The 22,303-nt window shown below is 33.9% G+C and overlaps 1 protein-coding gene across 1 annotated transcript in view; it reads right to left on the bottom strand.

The window, feature by feature from the left end:
* Positions 1-22,303, bottom strand: part of MRPS9 (mitochondrial ribosomal protein S9) — a 33,790-nt gene that overhangs the window by 3,683 nt on the left and 7,804 nt on the right. Inside the window, exons 3-8 of the mRNA XM_079300740.1 lie at positions 14,784-14,846; positions 14,664-14,694; positions 12,339-12,418; positions 6,022-6,104; positions 3,243-3,318; positions 430-598 (exon numbers count right to left, since the gene is read on the bottom strand). Of these exons, the coding sequence (XP_079156866.1) occupies positions 430-598; positions 3,243-3,318; positions 6,022-6,104; positions 12,339-12,418; positions 14,664-14,694; positions 14,784-14,846 (502 nt within the window). The remainder of the gene's footprint in view (positions 1-429; positions 599-3,242; positions 3,319-6,021; positions 6,105-12,338; positions 12,419-14,663; positions 14,695-14,783; positions 14,847-22,303) is intronic.

Raw genomic sequence — 22,303 nt, 5'->3', positions numbered from 1 at the left:
CCCAGTAATCTAAGCATGCCATTTTTATACTAAGCAATGACACTGTTTATATCCATGGAATTATTCATATGTGTTTGCGTTCCTGCAGTCCTCCACTCTTTATGTTCAGCAGTCAGCTCTGGCAAAAATGAAAGTGTTTTTGTATCCTACAATCTGTGGCACAATGGGGTCCTCTCCACAGAGGTATCACTGTGCATAAATACATATAAAAAGCAGATGATAGGAGTCTGGGTCAAAAACTTGTACTTTCTGACCAGCCCATGTCCTAGCCTGGTGTTGACATCACTAACAGCTATACATGCAGCAGACACATAAATGAGCATGTAAAATGAAGTAGTGACATTTTCAGCAGCGTTGTACATACTATAAAGAAAGCAGTGTGAAGAGGAAAAAAGTCTGCACTGTTATTAATTAACTTGAAATTATTACCTTCCCCAGTGCTGAAGGCCACTCCTCGCTCATCATACTGCAAGGGCTCAATCACCACCTTCTGCAACTGCACTGGAACTTCTTTGGAAAACTTCTGTATATACTTCTCCTCAATGTCAGCACATGGCAATGCTACCAGTTTTTGTAAAAGTTGAATAAATCTTGAATACTGTAAGACAACAAGACTTCATTAAAGTATACAAGTGCAATTGCATTAGCAAAATCTTTCTATTTTTATTTAATGGATTTTTCCTACTTCACTTTTATTGATGATTTCTGACAAGATGACACTTTTGCACCTACATGCTGATTTAAGAACAGCTTGCAGTTGCATCATTTTCTGTGTGACTAAAGACATCTAGTTCTTCCTTCAGAGAACAGTGAAACTTTACTCCAAAGCAAAACCAACCCTTTTTAATAAAGGATTACTGTATTAGAAAGAAGTTCATCTCACTTGAAAAAAAAAGTTAAATGGGGAGGGGAATATCTTAATTATTTTATTATTGTTTTATTAAAATAGGAAAAGGAAAAGATTTTCACCTGCTTTTTAGTAAGTCAGCACATTCACTGATTTGGAAATAATTTTATTTCACTGAACTGAATCTCATAAATGATTATATTTCATAACATATACAAAAAAATGCCTACCTTTGGCTGTTCAAGCTGTTACTTTAATGTTTATGATTTCCTTTAAAACTGAACAATCAAGGTATTTAAAAATTCAAGAGATACTTGACTTAAAGGGCAACCTCTTGAAATAAATTATCCTTCACTACTGTGTGGTTCTCCTTCCCCCTTATACCTCCCTCCAAAGTTCTTCAACATGTGATTAAAGAGTACACACCAGTGTGTTAACCCATTTGTGCCAAAAGCTGTCCTGTTACCACGTGTTACTGGCAGGAGCTCCAGACAGCTGTCACCAGATATAAAGGTATCACACCATCAAAAATAGATTTTTCATATAGATATCATAACCTGATTTTTGAAGTTTCTTTTTTTTTTTTTTTTACTTACAATCAGTTATTGCAAGTATTTGTTCCTCCCTCTGTTACCAGAGTCTTCTCTAGCATAAAATTACTATTTTTCTTGTAACTTAATAATAGTCCCTGGAACTCTGACATTACTTGAAAAATACTTCTACCTAACAACATGACACAGACTTGTGGTAAAGCCTTTAAAGAGCAGAAATAAGGAAATACAAAAATGTAGAAATTTTAGAGTCTATAGAAGTAGAAAGCTTCCAACAGTTTTCATTTGGAGAGTGCAAAGAAGAAAAAAATCAATAGCTCTGATTTTGTTTAATAATGTAAACATCACTGAAATTTTTGTTGCAGTGGCAAAAGGTAAGAGTTTGAGCAGTTAAGACTGGCAGCTTATACTGAGACATTTCAAATATATTTAAATAATGTTTTTTACTATAGTCTGAGGCTTTGTGGTCTTACATGGGAGAGGCCAATATGCAGAAGGGTTTGGTGTGGGTTTTTGGTTGGGGATTTTAAAAGTTTATTGTCATGTACTAAAACCAAGCACTGAAGAACACCAAACTATTTGGCTGTACAAGCAGACCTGACACTTGGAGAGAAAAATGACCATTCCAAATGCAGGAGCTACTGAAAATACTGAAGTCATACTGGCTTCTACTGCAAGCAAGATAAAGTATCCTAGATATTATCAGGATGGAGAATTTACAACAACTACTTCTAACTTATGCTTATGGGCACAATCTGCTTGAGACCTTTTTACATCCCCCACAGTCAAGAAAGCCACCATATCCCACTGTTCCAGATGACAACTGAGCAAAGGGCATGTTTGCTGCTGTTGTGCTATTTCTGCAAAGCTGTTCTTCACAGGACAGACAAGATTGAGGAACACTGCTTCTAGGTGATAAAACACTTGGAATGTTCAGACAAATAGAGTTACATTCTCTGGTACTGTCATATTCAAGCTTCCAAAAGCTGGCTACAGAGACTGAACCTGATGTAAGAAAATATAATACTCTTCAAGGGAGTGTATGGAAAAGCTCTGAGTGAGAAAAAAAAGGGTATGACTATTAGGATGAATAATCTTATCCCCAAAGATACATGGACAACTCCAGACTTACAGAGTGACACAACTTGCAGATACTGAGGAAACTGCAAAACTCTCCACTCTCCCACCATATTCATACCAAGGAGAATGTAACAGGAAATATCTGTATCAAACCACAGATATATACAGCATTCTGTCTTGTTTCTGTTATTTGATTTGGTAGACAATCACTAAGAAAAAGGACTCCTAATTTCTGTGACTTTTATATCATTACCATGTCATCCTTAACATTAAATAAATTAACTCTGTGCAGTTTACTCTTATACAAATCCACTGCATTTCCCCATGCTGAATATTTACCCCTTCTCTACAGTTAGTAACAGAGGTTCTAGCCCTGTTTACTTTTCATCTGTAACTACATAAGTTACCATTTATTTCTATAATAAATTCTTATACCCCATTCCTGACCACATAATTAGATAAAAAAAAAACAAGTGCTCTAGGTCTCACAACGTTGCCAGGAGAATAATGAAATTATGCTAGTAACAATGGAAAGTTCTTAACAGTTATGTATTGTGCTAGATAAAAAATATCAACATAAGTCACTTCAAAACAACATGAATGTCACAGGACTGTGAACATATACAGACTTCATCAGAATACAGAAAACTCTTTCTGAAGAGCACCTGCTTCTGCATGATACCTTTCCAGTATCCAAAAATGCACCCAGAGTCCATATTCTTAAGACACAAGCCTCCTTAAGATTGGGAAGATTAATTACTTACATCATCATCTGACACTTTTTCTACCAACATTTCTTCCAATTCAATCTTAGTCAGCCATCTGCTGCCAGCCAGGTTTCTGTTTAAAATATCACATATATTCTTCCTTTAATTAACCATGCAATTAAGAGTTACATCACAAAAGACCACACATACAGTCAGTCTTCGTTCAGAAATACATTTTCCACTACAAATGAATGCAGATCACATTCCTATAGTAAACATGAGAAGGCCTATGTGTACTTTTAAAAATCTGCCTTTTGAAAGGTATGGGAACTTCATGTATTGAATTAACCACATGACCATTATGAGTATCAACTATGCATTATTCATATTATTGAAGTGTGAGATTGAATTAAAGTAATACTGTAATAGGAAGTGATCTCCCTCCTCCCAACTTACGACTTACTTTAAAAGCCTGCTGCTAGGAAAAATTTGGTTTACTAGCAGCAAAGAGCAAAATCAAAGGCAGAATGTTAAAATCAAATTCTTTTGCCCTTGTCTTTACTTTTCTCATCAGTATAGAGAACAGCACTAGCAGTAAGCACAGTCAAAGCACTAAGATAGCAGTGACACCCTGTATTCTATCCACTGTGCAATCCTGAGCTGCTCAGCACAGTGACTGCACTGACGACAGCAAAAGCAGAAATTTTTAAGAAAACAGCCTCATACATAGATGCTAATGCAAAGAAAAAAAACTAAACAGCCATAAATACACATACCAACATTATCAGGTAAATTTAAGATGTAACCAGCTTCTTAACTCCTCAGGTTTTTTAGAAACAGCGTTTTCAGCAGCATTAAGGAACTGATTCAGTAAAACACTTCTGAAGGTGTTTTTAAGGAGTACTACTTCTCAAGCATGCATTTTAATGCCTTTCTGAGTCAGGATATGAGAAAGGATTTTTTAGAAACAATACAGATTTTAACAATGATATTAAAAAGCTTCCAATCTTGACAGATTCAAGTATATACTTACATTTACATATTGGTACTTGCTACTTCCACTGAAGCTGGAAAAAATTTCTTGAATGTGAAAAGCTATGAAGTAGTTCAGAACAGGTCCTAACTCTATAGCTAATATTACAGAATGCACTCAAAACAGATTATTTTCTGGGAAAAAATCCTCAAACCAAACCCTAACAAACTCCATGTCTCTCAAAAAAAAAAAAAAAAAAAAAAAAGCCTTTCCCACTAACCCTCTACCTACACTTAGGAGATAAATTATCCTATCCACACTAATCTCAGAGGAAGTACCATATCCAGTGTGAGAAGTAAGTCTCAAAAATCCTTTAAATTCTCTGAGCTTTACAAACCTAACAGGGAAAAAAACCTTTCATCTCTGACTAGCTTTAGGTCGTTTTTTACATCAGTAAATCCACTGGCTGAGCTCTGTAAGGAGCCAGGCTATTTTTCAGCAGCATGCAGCAAGAAACTAAATTCATTTGTTCTCTTGTCTGCTCAGAACCTAACACAAATCTATAATAAAACATTCTGTGGGTCACAGAATGCTATTTATATCATGAAGAAACATGAACTTCTGTTATTTAAGAAATTGAAATAATCACAGCAAATTAATCCTTTCTCTTCCTAACATAAATAACAAATGGCTGAAACGAAGAAATGACAAACCAACACGATGTGCTCCTGGAGCAAAGCATAAATCTAGCTAGAAAATACACAGCAAGAACAAAGATAAAAACTTGGGACTGGGAAAAAAAGTAACTATATAGAAAAGCATTAAATGCCTAAACCAAAACTTCCTAGCTGCACCTATTTTAAACACTTGCTTAGCTCAATTTTCTAATATTAAATCCTTGCAAGACATCTCAAAATAAATTTAAAAAAAATCAAGACTACAGTCTAAGAGGAGCAAACAGCACTTAAATGCATATTCTGATGGACACTCAGAAACCAACAACTGTAGATTTCTCAGCTTCTAGTTGACATGGATCTTCTCTATCCAGTGGCTAACTGGACAGAAAAGATGAACAGCTTGCTGTGCATACAAGAGAAGTTAAACAGAAAAAAGAGAAACACTAAATTGAATTACTAATAGTGGTGGTAATAATTAAAGAAATACAGTCAAATGAGCTTTTCTAAAATTACTAGGTTTTGATTACTTCTGTTCAAAGCCATGACAGGAAAAAATAGTGAAATTAAATATTTTTAGACTCTTAAATTTAAATATTAGTAAGTTAAAATATAAAAGAACTGCAATTAAATCCTATGAAAGAGCTCAGCTTTAGGTCTTGAGATTTTTAAAGCAGGAACAATGAAGTTAGTACATTAAAAGCCCTTGTTTTCTTATAAAAAGTTTCCTTCCTTTTTACAAAATGCTTCAATAAAAGACATAATTAGAAAAAATAATACAGAATATATATTTTATACATATATAAAACATTCATATATGAATATACATATGTCTCATACAGAAATACAGGATTCTGGATATTTTCTATTTTTTTTTTTTCAAATAACCCTTCAGAACTTTTATGAAGCAAAGAATATTGAAAAGAGCAGAGAGAGATTAAAGAGTAAGAGAAATAGATGGGAAATTCTCTATTCTAACAATGAGAACTCAGTGCACCACACATATCTGGTAAAACTTTTCAACATGAAATTACCATACAAATATTACACAAGGAATTGAGCAAGAGCCTGAAAATGTGTTTGTGGACTAGAAGGCAGGTAGGGTGGGGAACTACCAGAAGTGCCAAAACAGGACATGAAAGCACATTAAGAAAACTGCTACCAATACTCATTCTAATTGGAATCCTACCTTTTTTCCTTCTGAAGAGGAAGGTCTTGAGCTATCAGTTGGTCTTGATGCTTCTGAACATTCAGCAATTTTTCGTATGTTTCCTTAAATGTATATGGAAGAAGTATTTAAATAGATTTTTTCATTCAATATTAAAATTTTGCTACTTAAAACACATGTTGATGTGCTTTTACTCTCCAAACACTTAAAATACAGATGTCAGAAAACAAGCAGAGCTATGACAAAAAAGAAATCATGCACAGTTCAAATTCATTGATTTTGAATTCTGCAACAGTTTTTTGCCTTCTTGCATATGCTTGAAAAAAAATTTCTCAACTGTATACAGTAAGAAAGATAACTATATTTGTATAATGAATGCAACTCCAAAACATACTGCGCAATAATTTCATCAGTGCATTCACATTTTGGTTTGACTTCCTCAAAATAATGACAAGGTTTAATATTTATTTAATCCCATTTAGTTAGAATTTTTGCACATGTAGAAGTGTCAGATTTACTGGTGGTCAATATCAGTCACAACTTCTTACCCTGGCATGTCTACATGGATTCAAAGTTGCACATTTACCATAGTAAGAACTTGGGTTCTCTAAATCATGTAGATGTACTTTGAATTTTCAGGATTTTTAAATGTTTTCTCAAAATTCTTAGCTATATTATTATTTTCAAACAATGATGTGACAGTGATTTAGAACTTCATGAAAAAAAGAAGAAAAAAAGGAGAAAATACTCAAAAAAATCACAGTAAATATATTACAGAAAAAACACATTTTAAATAACATATTTTTAGGGGTTTTTTTTTCAGTTCAGAAATTTATGAAGACTACTTGTTCTAAAACATAACATCTAATATTCTTAATTGCAACAGTGATCCAAATGCAAAAGTAAATTAGGAGTATTGGGAGTCTTATATAAATTATATTGAAACAACAGGACAGTTGTACTACAACCAAATACTTCTATGTCAAATAATTTACTTTCCTTTACAAGTGAAATAAGCTTATAGTCACTTTACTACACTGTACTAATACAAATTTTAGCAAATATTAGATAGAAACAACAGTGTAGGAATTAGCAGGGACAAGAAACAATGGTTTGGAGTTTTTTTATTTGTATTATTTACCAAAAAAATTAAAGAAAGAAACATGAGACAGCTCTGTCCTGTCAGATATTAACTAATGAAATGCTAATTCTGAACATAAAACTGGGATTTATAATAGGATGTAGTGAAATTTCTGCAACAGCTTAAAAATAACCCCAAAATAGAAGCTCTTTGCTTAGTTATAAATACCTACTGTTCAACCTGATTTTTTCACTAATATAAAATACACCTGCACATACACTAAAAATATTTGTGCTTAAAATGTATGAACAAAGAACAGATTGTTATCTGAGCTGCACTCAAAGCATTTAGAGACAACTCACTGAAGTCTCTGACGCAGGTCACTGATGACATTTTTAATGGCACAGTGGAACAAAATATTTTAAAAATAATTCCACAGTTAAAAATCCTTAAGTACAAAATAATTCACTTTTGTGACAGCATGAGAATTCATATATTATAGTAATAAGCCTTTCAGAAATCCTTTATTTTTCATGAAATAATTGTATCAGATAGGAACTAGGAAAAATTTTCAACCTAAAGTTTATTTATCCCCAAACACAGGCAATGTTACATAAAAGAGCATAAATCCTATTTTCAAGTATTTCCAAACCTCACAAATATAACTGTAGTATTCTAAGAAAAGATATGGTATTACTACTGTTAACAAGATTTATGTCACATCACTCTAATCTTAACAATTCCATTCAGAGATGACCATTAGGCTTCAAAAATTATTGCCTGTGCATTAAAAACACAGATAATCTGGGTTAGAGAGCTTGAGGCGTGCCTATACCAACAAATTTTTAAGTATCTGTAGTTAAGATAAGTGGTAAAGAATGAGTATGGGAACTTCTGCTTGGGACCACAGAGAGAAGGAAGAGAAGGGGAAGGAGGGCTGTGTCTGTCCCTCAGCAAGCTGGGGAGAGCTCAGCTGGAACAGTCTCAGAGATTGAATCTGATGAGCTCCATGAGTTACTGCATTTCAAGAAATTAAACCAGGCACAAAGACGATATTTTGGTGTCAGATGCTTAGAAGAAGTACTGGGTTATTAGGTCTTATAAATGTGTAAGAAGGTTTTTCATCTTACTGCTACTCTTGACTTACCTCTTGCCTTCAAAGACAAAGGGTGTCACCACTCTACCTGCAAACACAATTTCCTGTCTGCCTCCTCACAAACACTCATCCTCCTCCAATACATTCTGGCATATATTTTTATTTATTGGTATGGTCAGCAAATATACATGAACAGGAGCTTAACATAGCTACAACACAGTTCCTTTAAAAAGGACACAGAGAGGTAATCACAGCTGTGACCTTAAGACAGCTTACTACAGTCAGAATTGCTTCTATACAGCAACTCAAGTATTTTCAGCTAACTGGACACAAATTAAAAGAAGACTTAAGGATTTTGTCATATTTCAAAACTATTGATAAACACAGGCAAATAATACAAGATACGGGTTATGACCTACCACTTTTTAGCCTCAGAAATTGCCAGTTACAATGACAAAAAGCTTTAGAACATCTGCGATAATAAAATTTTCCTGAAGACCTTCCCTAAGTAATCCCAAAGAACACCAACACTCCACAGCCCATTTTAAGTTCTAAGAACGTGCACTTTTAAGAATTAAAATGATCTCTTTAAACTGTTCTAGTTAAATTACAGCAATCATGTCTATTCAAACAAAGAACCCTTTACACAGGAGATGAAGTCAAGCAACATTGAAAAGTAGCATTTTAAAGTAATTTCAAGTGTAAGAGAAATGTTAAACATAATTTTCTAAATATTTCTGGCAATGAAAGTGGACTTGCAACTCCTATAAAATTTTGGTCTGAAGTGCAAAAAAAAAAAAAAAAAAAAAGATGCATCTAATCTCTGTATAGAGATAAAGCCAACAGACTGAAAGAACCACTCACGTGTGGAGTAAAATCTGTGGATGAGCCTTTGCAAAATCAGGAATCACATCTAATGCCCAGTAATTTATCTGACAAATCTTCACTCCCCAACGGCTAAAGAAAGCTTCTGAAGACACACTTGCTTTTTCAAAGCTGGCAGGTGAAGATTTTACTAATCACTTGAGGATTCAATAGTCCAATTCATGACTGTACACATCTGTGTGTCTTGTAAACTCAGCTATTACACAATCAAAATAGCTGATTTTACAAGATTGACTATGCACTGAAATGCTTCCATTCCTAATAGAGAGATCAAATTTCAAATTTCTTCAAGAACACTTAAAATAATAAAAAAATATTTTACCCTGAGTTAAAAAATGATTTTTATAGGGAAAAAAATTCTATTAACATTATAGTTAAGATATGTTTTAGAGCCCATATTTTACCTCAGTTTGCACTTTGTTTCTTGTGGTTTTTTTGAGTTCAGCATACACTTTGAAGGGTTTTAAGTTTTAGAATATTTTTGAGAGTTAAAATGCTCAATTGTTAGAGCATTTACCTCAATCCACAAGACCTGATATTTCTAAAGTACGTACAAGAAGCATGATTACATGGAATTACTCTTTTCCTGTACACAATGGTATGAAGATACCATTTTGTCTTGCTCTGCACATTACAAAAATGCTATTATTCTAAAAAACTGTTAAGTGATGATCAAATGTACTACCAAACATTTGTGAAATGGTGTTTCATGGAATAAACATTCATTTATGTATCAGAAGAAAAATAAATTGTCCTTTTCCCTACAGCTAAACTTTATTCAACAAGCAGAACAAAAACAATAAGGCATGTAACAAATATCTTCTATGATAGCTCATTTCATATTGAAAGCCAAACATGTATACCAGCAATTATAATACATACAAAGTTTATTTTCCAAGTATTTATTTATCTTTATTTTCTAAGTGGATAATATTATTTATTAGCACTAACTAAAAAATAATGATATGCCAGTTATATAACTAGCAAGTAATAAAATTCAAGTTCCATATGAACCTATGGAGTATCAATGGCATACAAGTTTAAGCTAAATAATATGTTTATCCTGTTTATTAGATTTAATAGCAATTTAAGAGACATCCTCAAATCAAATTGATTACTTACACTAGGCTGCATTAACACACAACTCTTTTCTAGACAAATTAATTAGCTTTGAGACTTAAGAATACATTTTGTTAAATACATTGCATTAAGGTTAACCACTTATTAGTTTAATAAGTGGTTAAAAAACAATGTTGGGAATTTCATGCAGATTTTTGGCTTTCATTTGGCCGACTTAAAAAAAACTCTGTTAAATCTCACTTAATGGATTTACATTTATAGAAGCCTATTTAATGAAAATATTCAGAAACAGTTGAAGAACACTCAAGTGTCCTATACTAATGAAAAATGCATTTGTCAAGGCCATTTGTTTGAAGGTGGTTGTCACGCTCTTAGAAACGAAACGCACACTATACGTTCAGAGATTTCCAAGGCAAGCCCGCATACTCTAACTGCTAGGAAGAGCTAAAAATAAACTTGTGCTCCTTGTAAAATTTGTAATTTCTTCATTATGATGGAATGCAACAAAACATCTTGCCCTTGGGTTGCTCTGTTTCAGCCAAAACAAATGCAAATGGCTTGTCAGATGACAGCTGTTTGATAAGGCTCCTCTACAAGACCTGCATGCTTTACTTTTTTCCGTGAAACTTGGGATGAAAGGCAGAAGGCAGGAAGAGAATTAATGTAGCATACAGTCTAAAGGCAATGCTACAACCGTGATTAAGTAGAAAAGTTAAAAGGCACAGATTTTCCACAGCCTTGCTGCGTGCAACCCATCCGTGTAACAAGTTGACAGGCCTAGCGCGTCAGCTCCATCATCCTCTCCGACAGCTAAAACGCAGCATTGCATCCCTTTTCAGAGAAAATTTGCGTCTGCACCATGAAGCGTTGTACATTATTTCTTAGCACTGCAGGGGGCTCAAGTCCATATGGAACCTTCACAAATATTACCACAGATCAAACCAGCGGCGTTTCGAGGCAGATTTGACATACCTATTTAAATGAACAGCAGGGGTCCTCGGGCTGCCTCGGGCTGTGCAGCAGAAAACCTCTGTGGAAAGCCTATGCTGCAGCTCCATTACTCAGCAAAGACACTCTCTACATTTATCATTCATTTCATTTCTGCCAGGGCAAGAAGCTCATTTGCCCAAGGTCAATAACAGAAAAAAAAAAAAAAAGTAAAAAAAAGAAAAAAAAAGTGGGGGTGTTTTTTATTCTCCCAAAGAAACAAATGTACCTGACAAGAGGGGATTTTGTCCTTTGGGTACACAGAACACAAACAAATATCAGATCATTCTAATAAAAACACTATACTCAGTAAAGCTGTGTACTGAATTTGTGACCATAAAGTTCATTTTTCTGACAACTGACTAACCACAGAACTAACTTCTTAAACCTATTAATAAGGAAACAAAATCTAACATGAATATCCAATTAAATATTTCTGCATTATTACATTATATATTATTAATACTTTCGTCTTCTATAAGTGCACATGAAAGAAACATGAATAGAGTCTTTCCATAGACTCTTGTAAAGATGCAGATAATGTTTGTGTTACTGATGGCCACAGATATGAATCTGTTCACACCCCATGCCAAGACTCAGAGTCTAGTGGTCTTCTATTTGATACAGCTTTTTTCATAAAGGTAAAAGATGCAGATCCTTTATTCCTGGAACCATATTAATCAGAAAAAGCCTTAAGTTTGCATGAATGGAACCATCTCAGAAAAATCAATTAAGCAGTTTAAATGCAAATTTTCTTCACACTAAATGTCAGCACAAATAACATTTCCTATAGCTTTGCCCTTCACAGAGGAAAAAAAAAAGAACTATTTTTTATTCTACAATGAACTTTGCTAGAACTAGCCATTTTTGTTGTATGTATATTCTCCATTACTAATATTTTGCTACCAACTAGATACAGCCCACAGGAAATTGTTCAGACTATTCAAAACCAGTCCATAGCCAAAACTGTAAAATGAACCAAAAATTAAAGGAAGAATTATTACATAGTGTGTTCTCCTAAACAAGACATAAAAATGCTGATAATAATGAATACTGTGACACAAAAATGAACATTGCATATAGCTTCAGTGGTGATATTATGGCCTACTGTGAAAACATAACTAAACTCAGGAGCTCCTGAGTGGCACCTCTAGAATAACATGCACTTGACTGGGAGCTGACATTATTTAATACAGATAACATACTCACATGCATTAATGAATAATATGACTGCTTGCCAGTATAAAAGAGAAAGTGAAATGGTCGGCCATCTTCTCCCCACTGGATTTCTAATGGAAGGCAAGATTAGACAAGAAAGCAATATACAATTATTAAAAAAACATATCCCTTGTATTTAACTGCAGTTATAAACTTCTTTCATAATGCTGATTTTCCTTTTAAATATCAGACAACAAAGACATTTTCCAGGTGCTCAATCTGCCTGGAAATCTAGTACTTTACACAATCTTTTATAAACATAATCTCCCTCTGCAATTATAATAAAATATTTAACATCAGAGCTGCAAATAATATTTTAAATAAGGAAATCCCTCATGTACAACTATAAAGACAGTATAGGTGGCATTGCAAATAGAAATATACATTTTAGGATAAAAAGAAGTACAAAGTAAGAGACAACTGAAATCTACATTGAAAAGTGAAAGATGAAAGATAAGCAGCTCTGGAAAAAACAGTGCTAAAGCAAAGGAGATTTTTGTTAGCATAATACATCTAAGCTAAGCTAAGCATGTCTACAATTGTCTTTTGTGGGCAACAATTCAGAACTCAGATGATTTTAGAACTCTTTTGTGCTATTACATTTGGAATATTTAATAATAAGACCTATCCTATAGTTTACACAATTAGTTCAGCAAGACAACAAATGTTCCATTTTAATTCAGCATATCCAGTGTGTTTCATTCATTACAAAATGTTATTTAAACACAAATAAATTTCAACTTCAGAGAAAAAAAAAAGGCAAAGTTAGATAATATAACAAAGGTCTCTTTCAAAGAAAGAGAAATTAAAAAAAAAAAAAAAAGTGAGAACTTTTTAAAAATTTTACTGTAGAGAAACTCCCAGGCATTTTATCCAGTGAAGTTAATAAAGGCTATCTATAAACTAAAGGCAAAAATAAGACTCCAAAAATCTGTCTGATAAGCACAACATATACTGGTTTGGAACATCAAGATATAAGACAGCAGAAGTTGAATGTAAAGATGCAAAACTTAGCAGAAATGAAAGAATACAGGGGAGTTTTACCCACATATGCTACTACTGCACTATGTGATTTTCCATGTATGCAGGTCTGAAACACATTTTGTTGAAAAAACTGTCCTGGAAACCTTTCAAAGTATAAATTTAAGTTTTTGTACTTCAAAGTTATCAAAGGCACAATACATAGACAAGACAAAGCTGCCTTAAGAGATACTTATTGAAAGTGGTATTTTTAGATGTAAATACAAAACCATACATTTTTACTAATTTGTACAGTCCTCAGGATACAGCTAACATTTTAAAGAATTCTTTAGTCCTCAAAGCATATAGTATAGTAGCCTAATACTTCAATAAAACAGCCCTTGGATATTAAAACTACTTAATGATTAACTCTCTCCTACCCTTTCACTTTTTACTTTTTTACTTCACAATACAGGAAAGTTAAAAAATAAGGCATGATACAATTTGAAAGCTGAAATTCCAAAGTGTTAGATAGTTTAGACAGCTTTCCAAAGACACGAAGTCCCCCAAGAAACAAGTATCAATTATTCCAGCAGCAGGGAAAAGGAAGGAAAATGGTAAGATTTTATTGATAATTGGAAATGTTTATCTGGGACTTGATAGCTCAGTGAATATAGAATTTCACAGCCATGCTACTAGTTCATACAAAATACTAGTCAAAGACAACAGATTTTGACCTTATCTTTTAGATGTTCCATGTAAAATGAAATTGTTGATTTTAGTGAACTAACATACTGGCATATCACTGACATTGGAACTTTATACAGTGTTTCAGGAGCAAAACCAAAGACAGTACGGACAGACATGCAGAGTTAGGACTTCAAGGTCAAAGAACTGATTAGGAGAGTTTCCACTCTGCCTATTATTTAAAAGAATCAAAACTCTTAATTTTTAATCTTCTAGAGCAACAAAGTTACAAAGAAAACTTTTGGTTTAAAATAGTGTTAATGAATATTTTATGGAGGTGATAGACAACTCTGACAAAAAGCTACTGAATTTAACAAAAGGTTTTACCATAACTTCAAGAGATTCTCCACATCATTTTATTTATTGCTTATTTTTAAACAATGAAAAACATTTATCTTAGTCAGTTAAGGCAACTTCTGAGTGGTATTCCAGAACAGACCAATAATTTTTATCCTAAAACACAGAGTATCAGAACAGACTTTTACTGTTCATGTCCTAGCAGTCATTAGGGACATAGAGAAAAGAGACAACCCATAATAAAAAGAAATTCTACATATGCAACAATTCTAATACTTGGAAATAATCAAATAAGTATCTAAGAACACTTACTTCTCTGCTCTGGAAAAACTTCATTAGGATGCTGTAAAAAAATAAAAAATATCAGCAAAAGGAAAGAGGTACTCAAAGTATCATGCTACAGTTATTCAGGAATGTAACAAGAAAACCTACCTTCATCAAAGGTCTGGCTTGCTCATCAAATAAACCAGAAGGAAAGAGATAGGCGATGGCTCTCTGAAAACAAGAAGAAATATCTTGTATGAGACTTTTTCCCCACAAAAGCATCATCAAAACATTTCTTGCATACTCTCTTAAGCAAAAAAATAGCATAACATTTGTACAGTAGGCAACCAAATCAGTAAGAAAATATGACACATATGTGGTGTGCTGAAAAGAAAAGCAGATAATTTCCTCTGGAATCCTCCAAGTAAAACCTCATTCTGAAGGGTGCACTCTGCTGCATCAGAATGAGTGAACTTTCCACTGCCAAATTTACTTTTTATAGAATGCATTTATCATAACTTACCAGAACTACTCAAGTGCAAAGACCACCTTTATACACAGTGATTTTCCAGTAAAATTTCAAGTGCTGTGACTTCCAGAGGAAATCACAACACTTATCTATTTATCTTTCTGAAAATATCAGTGCTTGCTAACAGTGCCTACTGGCAGATCAAGCATAGAGATTGTATTTAAGGCAACAGGAAAAAGCCAAATTTTAAACATTTGGAATCCCACTTTCTACAATTTCCAGACATAGTTTCCTCAAGTCTAAAATGCCATGTTTGTTTTGGCAGTAATAGCTATTTTACATAGCCTAAATAAGTATTTCACTGATCACTGCATTTGGAAACAACTGTTAATGACTAAAATCTTTGCTGAACTTGACTAACTGTCCAGAGAAGAGTCAAGTGACACCTTTTTTTTTTCCTTAGATACCTGAAGGATTGCTAAAACACTTTTGAAAAATATATTACTTTCATTACACATTCATTGTTTACTGTTTTCACTAAGTACAAAGCACATGCTTTATTTTTACTTAATCAATATTTACCAATATTTATGTGATATATAAAACAAGCATTATTTGCCTACAACAAAATTAAGTTAGTGTATCAATATTCCAAACCATTCTGGCCAAAATGTAAGGCAAGGCACCTTACAAAGCCCTATGACACACATTTCTGTTCAATATCATCTTACTGTCCCTCTTCAATGCCACTAAACCGCAATTTAATAACACAAAAAACATGCATTTTTCAGAGCTGCTTATTTTCATTTGTTTTTAAAAACAAACCAGAAAAAGCTAGCTACCAAAAGCTCCCAGATATAAGAGTCTGGCAAGCATAGCCAACTTCAGAGAGTGGGTAGTAGATCTTCAGACAGAAATACTGTGCTTGTACAGTAAAATGGACCAACCAAATAAACCCTTCTGGCAGTGGTGTCATTTATATTTCCATTAGACAGTACAGAAAAGCAGAATTACAATAAAATCTGAGTTTAAAATCTTCTCTCAAGAAGAATGGTTCTTTGTTAGTTAGGCTACCTTAGGGCTATTACACATTGATAATTTTTTCCATAGACTTGGAGCATTTGTCAGTGCTTCAACAGATTTAATATGCATGGAGTGTAAAAAGACCTAACCTATTACCTTCATTAATCCCCTACTGGCATTCTGAACAGAAATTTTCAGAATTCTGAAGCAAACAAAAGGCTTAACTTGATTTTATAAAATGGCAATTTTGTTTCTCCTAGTGACTACTGTATTCCCATTTGTTAGTCAATGGGCATTTTATGCATACACACAGTAGGTGAACACCTATTTATGAACAAATGGGGATTAATTATAATGACAAGCGAGAAATCTACTGTGAGCCAAATGATGTTAAACCAACACCTTATATAATATATTGAAAGAAATTACTACAGGGTCCTGAGACTGACTGTGTGTGTACTTAAGACATAATCTTTATACAAGCATTTCCAGAATCTCAGCCCAAACAGCTACTGTAACTATGACACCTCAATAAATGCGAATTATAACAATTTAATATTTATAATGAAAAAATAGATTCCATCATTCCACTTCTGGGAAAGCTTATTTTATTGTTAAGTGTCACAAAGTACACTCATGTCTTTCACACTATAGCATGAACACATACATCCTGTATTAAGAAATCCTAACATCTACTATCAGGTCTCCACACAACAACTAACCAGAGGAACAGCTCATTTCATAAGCTTAGTTTTTTGTTGTTACAAAATGGAAAGAAATAGTCCTCCTGACTTCCCTCTTTTTATGGAAAAGTAATCAAGGATGAACTGTCCTGGGATGCAACAGATTCCAGTTCAGCTTTATTCAGAAGTTTCTTCTTAATTTTACATTGCTGCCCCTCAGGCTGTACTTTACCAACTCCACAGAAAGTCAGACTGCCTCTTGGGAACTTCATCTACAGAGGCTGATTTTGTCTATGCAAATGTTTCATTATTCTAGAAAATAAATTTTTTTTAAAAAGCCCTGTACTAGCAATATAAAGAGATGGTGAATCAATCTGAGGAATTACATCAGAATTAGTCTCTCCATACTGCAGATGAAGCACATAACCATGAAATGATTTTCCTGAAATCTTCTTTAAATGACTTCAGATATGGAACATAGGTTTCCTTTCAGGAATATCCAGGTCTCAAACAAAAATTCCATAAATAATTAATTGCATATGTTGCATCTTCCTGAACAGAAAAAGCAGGTGAATGTATCTCTTAAAACTTTATAATCAAGGTGTAAATGCTAGCAGTAAAGTTGCCAAGAAATCTTTTACATTTAACTGCAGTTTCCCATTCCAGAAGTGGTTTTCACCTCAAGGGTCCTTGCCAATACCCTTTTTAATGCTTATTTGGACTTGATCTCCAGATTAAAGAAATTGTTGTGCTGAATATGAAGAACTCTTTTCTCAATGTCATCCTGTCAGCTATAGAAGACACATTTCCCCCACTCTAGACTCCACAGGTTCTGGGATTGCCATTTCACATTCTGTTTGTTAAATCACACTGCTGCTATTGTAATTGGAAATAAACCACAACTTTCTAAAAATGAATAATTAAACATCCATAATTTTTTTCAGTATAATCACAATTAAAAACTCTGGTACCTAATAACACAACAGTGTTCCCAAAAATAATTACATAAATTACTTTGAAAAGGTGGAATGAGGTACAGTCTGCTTCTGCTATGAGTTACCAAAAAAAATGAGTCGTGTCTTTCAAGGATTTGAAAATCTTTGGTTTTGAATTTCTTTGTTGATCCACACAGAGAAAAAGAAAATATCCAGTAGTCACACTTTTAAAAACAGCAGATCATAATGAACATGTTAGTAACAATATAGCTTACATCTGACATTTCTTAAACTTCACAGCTGATAAACTGAACTTGCCTGTACCAAACTAAAAGAAATCCTGTTATATCATTTGTTGAGGGACCAGAAGTGTCAACATACTGCCCACAGAACCAAAATGCCTTTTGCATGCAGCTTTAGCTTTGAATTCAAGCCAGATGGAATAATAAGTACAACCCTCTACCCCTATTAAGAAAAAACAGAGAATCACTAAAAATCTGGCAGTCCTTCAAACATGCAAACCAATTAATTAAATAATGTGTCCAGCAATGCATGTGTATGCTGTGCAAATTCAGTGTACCTGCCACACCCTCACCTCTCCTCTTCCCTGTGGATGTTGCACATCCTTGAAGTCTGATCCCTTTTCTCTTCCTAGCACCTCCCTACAAGCTAAGGAGTTTTGTTTGCTCACTTTCTCACAAATCAGAGACTAACTCAATCAAATAAGTTCAGTTGGGTCAGTAAGAATCAGAACATTTTCTTTTGCTTTTATTTTTTTCCCAGTGTCTTGAGAAACTAGGAATTCAATACTTTAATTCAAATAGAGTTGATTGAGCCATATTGGAATAGGAGACTTCAACAGTTCAGTTCTTCAATTGATCTTGCCCATTTTTATTGAAGCTCAAACACAAAACATTCCACTAATGCCCATTGCTCAAAATATGTGCAAAGATAGTTATCTAAGGAACATCCAGCAAATAAAGGTATTTTAGGGAAAAAGGAAAAAGAAAAAAAAAAATTAAAAACCAAAACAAACACCACCTCTACCCTGGGGGCTCCTTTGCAGCAGCACCCTTTTTGGCAGCAGGTTCAAGAATCCAGCTCATTCCTTTTAAAATATACACGAAATTTTAATCATCAAAACACTGAAGTGAGAAGTGACACTTTATGCCATAACATTTTAATGAAACACCTGAGCAAAAGCTGTTTCAGCTTCTACTCCTCAACTTGATCACACGAGAGCCACTTTTGCTTCTTAAACTGTGCCTCTTGAATCACATCATTTAGTCACTGTACTTCATCACTTCTCAGACCAAGATGTTTTCTGGAACAGCTGCTTTCCTTCTAACCACATTAGCAGTATTCTCTAACAGTTTTCAGCATCCAAAATCCAGAATATCTGGGGTAAACCCAGGAATGAATGAAACAAAAAGGGGACACAAAATGTTAAATCTGAAAAATCTTATTTCACATGACAGACAAACCACAACCCACCCCCCCAAAAAGGTGGCACAACTAAGTTTATATTGCAAAACAAACCTCTCCTCTAGCAACTAACTACAAGAATTTATTTAAACCACTGCTCATCTAAAGCTGATTCTAGCTTGCAGAGTTTCAAGTCCAAAGTGACATACCATTTTAATGCTATCACTTGAAAAAAAAAAAAATCGGAACAATCCACTGTCATCATTATATGAAAAACTCCACCTTCTTTTAATATTGCATTATTTTTATACTAGGTAATCACTTTCAAAATGAAAATTAATGTCTTGTCGTGAGCTTGCAGAGCAAAACAAAACCCAAAAAATATGCTGAAAGAAACAATTTCTATCTTCATTTCATTTGTTCAAAATATGGAACAGAATTAGAAAAAGTTAAAAAAAATAAAAAATACAGCAGTCATCAGCTCAGATTGATGCAGAAGTAAAAGAATACTGAGGCAGAGTTTGCTTCCACTGGGAAAAAAATTAAAAAGAGTTGAAAAAAAGCATTCTAGCTTCAACTATTTAAATAAATCCAAAATCCATTATTTATTGTAAGGACAATGCTGGAGAAGTCACTCTTCTTGCAGACAACAGACAGTTCAGGAACACATTTTGTTCTGAATAACATTTCCGACATTTCACATTTGCCAACGTTCATTCATTTCTAATATTCTGTGTTGCTAAAATTTGAACATTAGTTAGAAATGAGATATGCCAAGTCACCTTTAAAGCAACTGAATACAAGCAATTTTTTCAATAAAGAATCCTTAATTTTTTGAAAGAAACCTTATGAGGAATTAAGTTTTTCAACATTTAACATTTTCACAGTTAACCATCTTACTAGTACTTTTTCAACAGTATAAATGCTAGTAGACAAAAACATAAACATATGTTCAAATTATTCCATCTGCTTGACATCCATTAGGTCATAAGACAGAAAACAAGCAAAAATGAACAGGGATCTTTAGCTTTTGAGTTTTACTAACTCTTACAGGGAAAGAGTATTGCTTTATGATGAGCTCGTATCTGAGAGAGCATTTAGTGACTGCATAAAAATGAATAATAAAAATACTGGCATATAAATAGGTCATGAAGCTTAAGAAACTCTTCTTGTATTAATCTTACTTAGATTTCTGGGCTTTAAAGTGGAATATCACAGAACTGACAGTGGAAAATGACTGTGGGCTGTTTACTTTAACTGTAAGTTAAAAGTTAAATCACAAAATAAAAGGATTACAGACTCAAACGGGGAAAAGCACTAGGTCAGGACTGCAATCTCTATTAATTAGGTATCCCAGCTGGGCAGTGGGTATGCAGCTGTTAACTTGATCAATGACTTACCTAAATGTCATCTCTACTGATTCGCTTATAAATTACCAGCAAGTGAGACTAATGTACAGGTGCTAATTTATTTAAACTGTTCTCTGCAGTTCTACATAGCTTTATAAACTGCATCTGGCACCTAATGTTAGCTGTCAGTTGTACTTAGACATGCCTGTCCTAACGACTCTGTTCATTAGAAATGAGCACAAATTATGAAATATTGTGAAAAATGATACATCAAATGGAATGGGCAAAGCAAATCAATTAGAAAAACTTCATAGCACATATTCACACATAGGAGAATAAAACATCCTAGCTTCAGAGTGAGGTCTATAATACCAATTAAAAAGCAATTGGTAGACTTGTGCAGTTATATATCAATTTGCTGGATTTTTTTCTCCTCCAGAAATACTGTTGTAATGCACAGCTTAACTTTTCATTCCTAAATAAAAGCACCAATAAGAGGCAATTCTGCTTCCATAACATCTGAGGATTAGCAAGTAAGTCAACTTATTTTCCTGTTTTAAAACTTCACAAGGTTTAGCTTTTATTAAACTCTACCTAAAACTCCAGTGAAGGACAGAATCCTAACATTTCTACTTTTGAAATACACAGCAAAGACTGATTAACACCAGAAGACATGGAGGTATATAAGTACTCATCAGAAAGAATTATTGCTGTTCAAAATGTAAAGCTTGGTAATTCTCCTGCCAGTGCTTAAGGAGCTTTTATATTTTTATAACAGAAATTTAATTATGCATAGCAGACACTATTACACACTCTAATTATTTCCCCAACACCTGATGGAATATGAAGAAATCAAACTGCAGATACTTGGAATCACCAAACAAAACACTACTCTTCTGGCTCCATTTCTCCATCATTTCAGAAACAGCCTCCAAAGCACTCCCATACTTGTCACCTGCACTGCATTTGTAAAAGCTGATTTCCAGAATGAATCTGCTTTTACTAATGGTGGAGCTTAGATAACGTGCAAATGATCACAGTCCTGTGATATATAAACAAGAAACCACTACACAGATATGGTCATTTTGCATTTCTTGCAGTCTTGCCTTCTAGAAGCTTTCTAGACCCTGTCAAGGAAGAAAGGAAGCCAGACTACAAATTAATGCATTCTCCTACCATTAACCTTTCAGGCAAACTCAACTATCAGCATCATCACTGTACTGTATCAACAGGGGAGATATTCTGGTGGTAGATTGGTGCATGTTTAGTTTTTAAGAAAGCAACTCAAAAAAATAAAGATAATTTAAGATAAAAGAAAAAAAAAACCACCTGAAAAATACATGGAAAGGAAATTCTGTAGTTTGTAGTGAAATAAAATAGCCAATGTAAAGAAACAGGCTGGTATTAGTGCTGACCTCAGTGAACACCTTGACTGTCGACCTTACCCACTTACACTGAGACTGGCAGGGTCTCTGCACTGGCACTTGTTTGCAGAAGAGCAGAGTGATACCTACATCTCTGCATTGAAGTAGATGCAGTATCAGTGCACTCACAAAGCTTGATTTCCTATGGATTTGTGACTTGAACTCAAGCTGCCTTTATGGATTTTCTGATATCTGATAAAACTCAGGTCTCATTTCAGCCTTTTTCTCAACAGGCCATTACTCTGGATCACTTAAACTTGCTGCCTATTTTTAAAATTTAGTTTTGAAGCCTGTCAAACGTCAAAATGAGCCTGTATCACAACCTACAGATTATTTCTTGGCATAAGCAGACTTCCAAGACCTCTCAAATGGGCACAGCC

This window comes from Erithacus rubecula (genome assembly GCF_903797595.1).
Source record: "Erithacus rubecula genome assembly, chromosome: 1".
Classification (NCBI taxonomy): Eukaryota; Metazoa; Chordata; class Aves; order Passeriformes; family Muscicapidae; genus Erithacus; species Erithacus rubecula.
This window is presented reverse-complemented; position numbering and strand designations above follow the sequence as displayed.